We start from the raw sequence: 5,631 nt of genomic DNA, 5'->3' as shown, positions 1-5,631 counted from the left end.
CGCGCAGGCCGGGAGCTCACGCGCACGCCGCCGGGTGATCGCAGACAGGCAGGTAGGCAGGCAGCTGAAAAAAAAAACCCCTCTGGGGTCTTTGGGGCCTTCCTGTTCTGTTGTCGCGCAGGCCGGGAGCTCGCGCGCACGCCGCCGGTGATCGCAGGCCTTTTTTTTCTTTTTGATACCAGGAATCGAACTCGGGTCGTTGTGAAGCAAGCAGGGGAACCACTAAGCTAAATCCCGGCCCCCACGTTAACATCATCTTGATGGGACAAGCAGACATCGTGTGCCACCCCAGAGGACACAGGAAGAGGCGACATCACTTCTAGGGTAAACCTGCTGGAAGAGGTGAATCCGCATCTAACCTTGGGCGGTCCAGACCGATCCCAGTGAAGACAGCATAAGAACCAACTGCCCTGCTGTCTTCATAAAGTCAAGGTACGAGACTCAAGGAGAGACTGAGGAGCTGCTCCGAGTCGAGAGCAACAGGATGGCCGCCAGTGCCCATGATCCCAAATTAGGTCTTTCTGTTACAAAGACCAGTCACCTGCTGAAATCCAACGGGGCCCCTGGCTGGGTAAAGGGTGTACATGGAGTCTGGGGCTTTTCTGTGAACTTGAAAATGTTTCAAAGTGACATTATTTTTTAAAAGAAGCAGGGGACAGGGAAGACAAAAACAAGTAAATGAATGGATGAAACAGGGATTCCTTCTGTCCATTTTATAAGACAGGGTCTCGCTATGTAGTTCAGGCTGCCCTTGAACTTACCGTGTACCCCAGGATGGCTTCAAAGTCATGGTGACCCTCCTGCTTCTGCCTCCCAAGTTGTGAGATTATAGGTGTGCACCACACACGCGGCTTTTACTCTCTACCCCACTTACCAGCCAGGTACAGAGGACCTAGTAGAGGACTCCAGCACCCCAGACCAATGCCACAAGCGGGAAGGCACCTGGGTCCCTCCACCACTACGGTAGAAAAGCCAGCTCTCCTTTACTGGTTAGATATTTTCCAGTTTTCTCTCTGCTTAGCCCTCAAGAAGCAAGTAGTGCCATACTCCCTTCCCCCACTTCCGTCACTCTCGGCCTGGAACACCCCCCCCATTCCCAGTCTCCGCAGTGCACCCTGAACACCCCTTTCAGTTTAGCTCTTGAGTCGCCTTGATTAATTCATACTTGGTCACCTTCTCTGGGCCCGTGGACATTTTCTTCCAAGGAAAAAGCTGCCCAGCCCATGGCACCAGTGAGTGGACATACCAGATTCCCGGAACATCCTGTGCGTACCTTGATATCACACATGCTGGAATAAACCCCCTCCACACTCCCAGACCTCGAATCCAGTGTTCTGCTAGCCCTACCTGTAGGACTTCTCTCACACTAATCTGGTCCTCTGTGCCTGCACCTCATCTGCAAAGGGAAGGACAAGCACGCTTTGTGGTGCCCTGCGGCCACGGAGTTGGCATTCAACAACTAGGTGTGAGACGCAGCACTCCCAGGGCCAGCCTGGCAGGAGAGCATCCCGGGAGACAAAACTCTGCCCAAAAGCAGCCCAGGCATGGTGCATTTTCTTTCCCTACTAAACTCAGGAAATAAAAACAAAACAAAAAACTCGACCTAGCAAAGAATAGAGGTTGTACAATAGCTCATGTTTATTTGTTTTTTGTTTTTTTTGAGACAGGGTCTCACTATGTAGTTGAGACTGACCTGGAACTAGCTATGTAGCCCAGGCTGGTCTCGAACTCACAGGATCCTCCGGCTCAGCCTCCCAAAATAGCTTATGTTTCTTTTCAAGCTGTAACCACACATTCTAACCCCTCTATCCCTGAGACGTAGGCCTGGGGCTGGCCAATGAAGGCATGGTGTCAGAGTGAAGGCCTAGTGCCCCAGCTCTTGGGAACCAGCCTGCCTGGGGCGTGTGGCAGAGCAGGGGCCTGCACTGAGGTACCCTGCACAAAACCCCAGGCTGCCAGCCCATGTGACAGAGGCAGACATGGCCAGTGGCCACTGGGGGAACAGAGCAGCATCTGCCGACCAGAACCAGTGCTCTGTGCCACTGCACTTGGGTCCCCAGAAGGAAAATAACATGGCTGAGTCTAGTACCAGGGACAGAGAGAAGTACTGGCTCAAAGAAGCACGCCAAATTGGGTTGCCAAGTTGAGGACCCCTGGGGCTGGAGAGACGTCTGTCCTGGGGCCCAGAGCCCACACTGTGGGCAGTAGGTGCAAACAAGGAGGCCCTGCTGGGACGTGATGGTCAGGAGCAGGCCGTGGATCCTAAGGCCGCCACCACTTCATCACTTCCTATTGTATGAAGTGGTCCCTCTTGTCCCCAAAGGGTGACACAGCCTCAGAGCTTGCTCCTTGGGATCACGGGAAGGGGCCGCTGCAGCCGCCACACCACCCTGACCGGCTCGGCAGCACGGTCCAGCTCTCGGAGGCCACCCAGGTCACCAGTCTGGCGATACTGCTGCAGGGCCGGCTGGAGCACCGTGATGGGGATGCTGAAGTTCAGGTGCGGGTAAGTGGCCCCTGTGTTATTGTCCCGTGTGTTGCTGGCGACAATGCCTGTTGGGGGAGGGTCAGAAAGCAGAGGAGGACATGAGCCACGGGAAAGACAGCTGTCACAGGGAGGACTCTCTCCACTCTGCACCCCTGGGGCCTGCTGGGAGCTCAAAGCTCCCCCAGTGACAGGCACTGAGGCTCCTGTCACGGCACCTGCTCCCCATGCTGTCCATCTTCAGCTCTACTCTTCCTAACACTATGTGCATCTCACACACTCTGGATTTCCGTATTTGGTCAACTTGTTTTATTCATGCAGTTTCTCTGGTACCAAGAACAGTGCCCACCAGAGTAGGCACAGCAAACACCTTAATGAACAAATGAATGAGTCCGACCTACTGATGCCTTGTTTGACCTGATCACTTTTTTTTTTTTCAGTACTGGGGATCAAACTCAGGGCCTTGGACCTGAGATACATCCCCAGCCTTTTTCTATTTTTTTGAGACAGGGCCTCGAAGTTGCCCAGACTAGGCTCAAACTTATCTTCCCACCTCAGCCACCCAGAGTACTAGGATTATAAGACTGCACCCCACATCTGGCTAGTGTATTTTTAAAATTTTATACCTACAGAAGCCTTGCCTCAAAAGGAGGGTTCCTATGTTCCTTTCAGCAAACCTTCCCCATGTTGGTATCTTGTGTCCTAAAACATTTTTCAAAATCAAGAAATTCACTATGGAACAATACGACCGATCAAAGTGTACAAGCCATTTGGATTTCACTAGTTTTTCCTAACTAACTGGATAAGGTCTTTATTCTCTTCCAGGATTCAATCCGGGAATCACACTGCATTAACTGTCATGTCTTCGCAAATCTCCTGTGACCAGAGTTAGTTCCTAAGCCTTTCCTATTTTTGCGGCCTTGACACTTTGAAGAGCACAGGTCCACTGTTTTTGTTGGACAGTTCTCAGTTATCGCATGTTTTCCATGACTGGGCTGAGTTCTGCATGATTGGGAAGAATCCCGTAAGAGCAATGAGTCCTTCCCCGTGCATCATATCAGGCTGCGTCCGATGTCTATACACAAGTATTTGTCGTTTTGCAGGACTGGGTATCATGAATCCAGGACCTTGTGCAGGGTAGGCAAGTGCTTTACTATTGAGCCACATCCCCAGACCTTATATGTGGTTCTTGTGATGTTAAGCTGCATCACCTGGCAAAGATGGCATCTGCCAGGCCTCTCCCATGCAAACTTTGTATTTTTCCTTTGTAAGTACTAAATATTTGGGGGGATAGACTCTTTTTTGCTTTTGACGTAGGGTCTTAGTATGCAGTTGAGGGTAGGTTTGAACTCCTATGTAGCCCGGGCTGGTCTCAAACTCACAGCAATCCTCCTGCCTGAGCCTCCTGAGTGCTGGGATTAGAGGCGTGTGCCACCACACCTGGCTTTTAGGGGAGATATTCTGAGGTTATATAAATACTGTTTCTATTAAAATTTTGCACAGGCATGAAGTACCCATCCACTTAGATCCTGTTTGTAGCAATTACTACAAACAAAATGTCTTCTTTTCTCTTCCCCTTAGTACAACAAGCTACATTCCCAGCTCCCTTTTTTATTCCCAAGACAGGGTCAAGCCCAAGGTGGGCTTGAACTTGTGATCCTCCTGCCTCAGCTTCCCAGAGTGCTGGGTTTACAGGTGTTCACCACCATGCCAGATTTACTGTAGTGACTTAATAGTGATTATCTATTTCCTCAACATGTACTAATGAGATTTCTGTAAGGAGTTGTAGTTTTTCTGTATTTCTAAACTTATTCAGTCACTTATATCAGGCCAGATTCATGGATAATCCTTCTTTTCTTTGGATTAGCATGGATCACTGTTGCTATTTGTTTTGTACTTCAACCTGTTCCAGGGGGGCCTCCTAGGGGTTGGCTGCTGATCTTTTCAACTTAACAAGTCCCCATCATTTGGGTTGTTAGCACTTCCTCTCTAGGACATAACACATCCACAGATGAATAAAGAAAATGTAGTATTTACACACAATGGCGTACTACTCTGCTACAAAGACAGACAAATGAGTCATTTGTAGGAAAATAGATGCATCTTGAGACCATAATGTTAAGTAAAATAAATCAGACACACAAGCTTAAATGTCACATGGCTTCTCTTATATGAGAGTAAGTATAAGAACAAAATAAAAGATAGATCATAGAAAGTATGGAGATCAACCTTTCTCAAATAGGAAGCAGACCTATTTGAGAAAGAGATGAAGGAGGGAGAGAGGGAAGGGATAGGGAAAGGAAAAAAGGAATGAAGATGTGTTATATACATGTACCAACTTCACTCAAGGAATGTAAACCACATACTACAAATGTGCACTAATAAAAAAAGAAAAATATTGGCAGCTTGGGCCCCGATCCACCGCGGGAAGGAGAACCACGCCAGCTCCCGACCCAGCCACCATCACTCAAGTGCAGGGAGGCAGCCGCGTGGTCGCTCCTGAACCCCCATAAGTCCCCCCCCCCGCACTCTCAGTCCTCCTGACTGTGCCAGTCTTTGGACCCACTCTGCAGAGGCAGAGGTGGCCATCAAGGGTATTTTTCTGAGTTCCCAACTTTGAACATCTTTAAAGAAAGGGCGTGGGAAACCTATAATAGAAAGTTGTGGAGTTCAACCATTCAGAAGGTTGGGGAACTCAATCTGGGCCTTGCAGCCTGAGGTCAGTCAGCATCATGGGGTTCAGCCATCAGCTAACTGAGATCAGGGGTCTTGTATCGTCGCTCTGAGCCATTAAATGGTAAATACACTATATTGAAATTTTGTTCACTGCAGACATGTTCTGGACTGCTTCTTGATTTCAATTTAATTCAAATGATTTAAGGGTGATAGACTAGTGACTACCACCGGTGGTCATTGTCCAAGTTGTGCTTGATCTTAATATGTTGCTGATTGTATCAGTTGGGGTAAAGCATTAGGGTTGATTTGATGAGCTGTTTTCTCTGATGTTATGAAGATGAGAATGTCTGTGGGTCGTTAGAGACACAGAAGCTAGGGCGCAACTATATCAGGAAGATTTGGGTGATAATCCAGAGATTAAACCAAGGACAGTCCGACAACAAAAATAAAAATGAGAAAACACTTAAGGA

At 48.8% G+C, this 5,631-nt stretch overlaps 1 protein-coding gene across 1 annotated transcript in view; it reads right to left on the bottom strand.

The window, feature by feature from the left end:
- Nucleotides 1-1,708: 1,708 nt before the first annotated feature.
- Nucleotides 1,709-5,631, bottom strand: part of Tysnd1 (trypsin domain containing 1) — a gene marked incomplete at its 5' end in the record, with an annotated part of 11,085 nt that continues 7,162 nt past the window's right edge. Inside the window, one exon of the mRNA XM_033766334.1 lies at nucleotides 1,709-2,553. Within this exon, the coding sequence (XP_033622225.1) occupies nucleotides 2,336-2,553 (218 nt within the window). The remainder of the gene's footprint in view (nucleotides 2,554-5,631) is intronic.

Source organism: Fukomys damarensis, unplaced genomic scaffold (genome assembly GCF_012274545.1).
Source record: "Fukomys damarensis isolate Sample0158 unplaced genomic scaffold, DMR_v1.0_HiC HiC_scaffold_20, whole genome shotgun sequence".
In the NCBI taxonomy this organism is placed as follows: domain Eukaryota; kingdom Metazoa; phylum Chordata; class Mammalia; order Rodentia; family Bathyergidae; genus Fukomys; species Fukomys damarensis.
The sequence above is the reverse complement of the archived record's forward strand: the minus strand, read 5'-3'. Positions and strand labels throughout refer to the sequence as shown.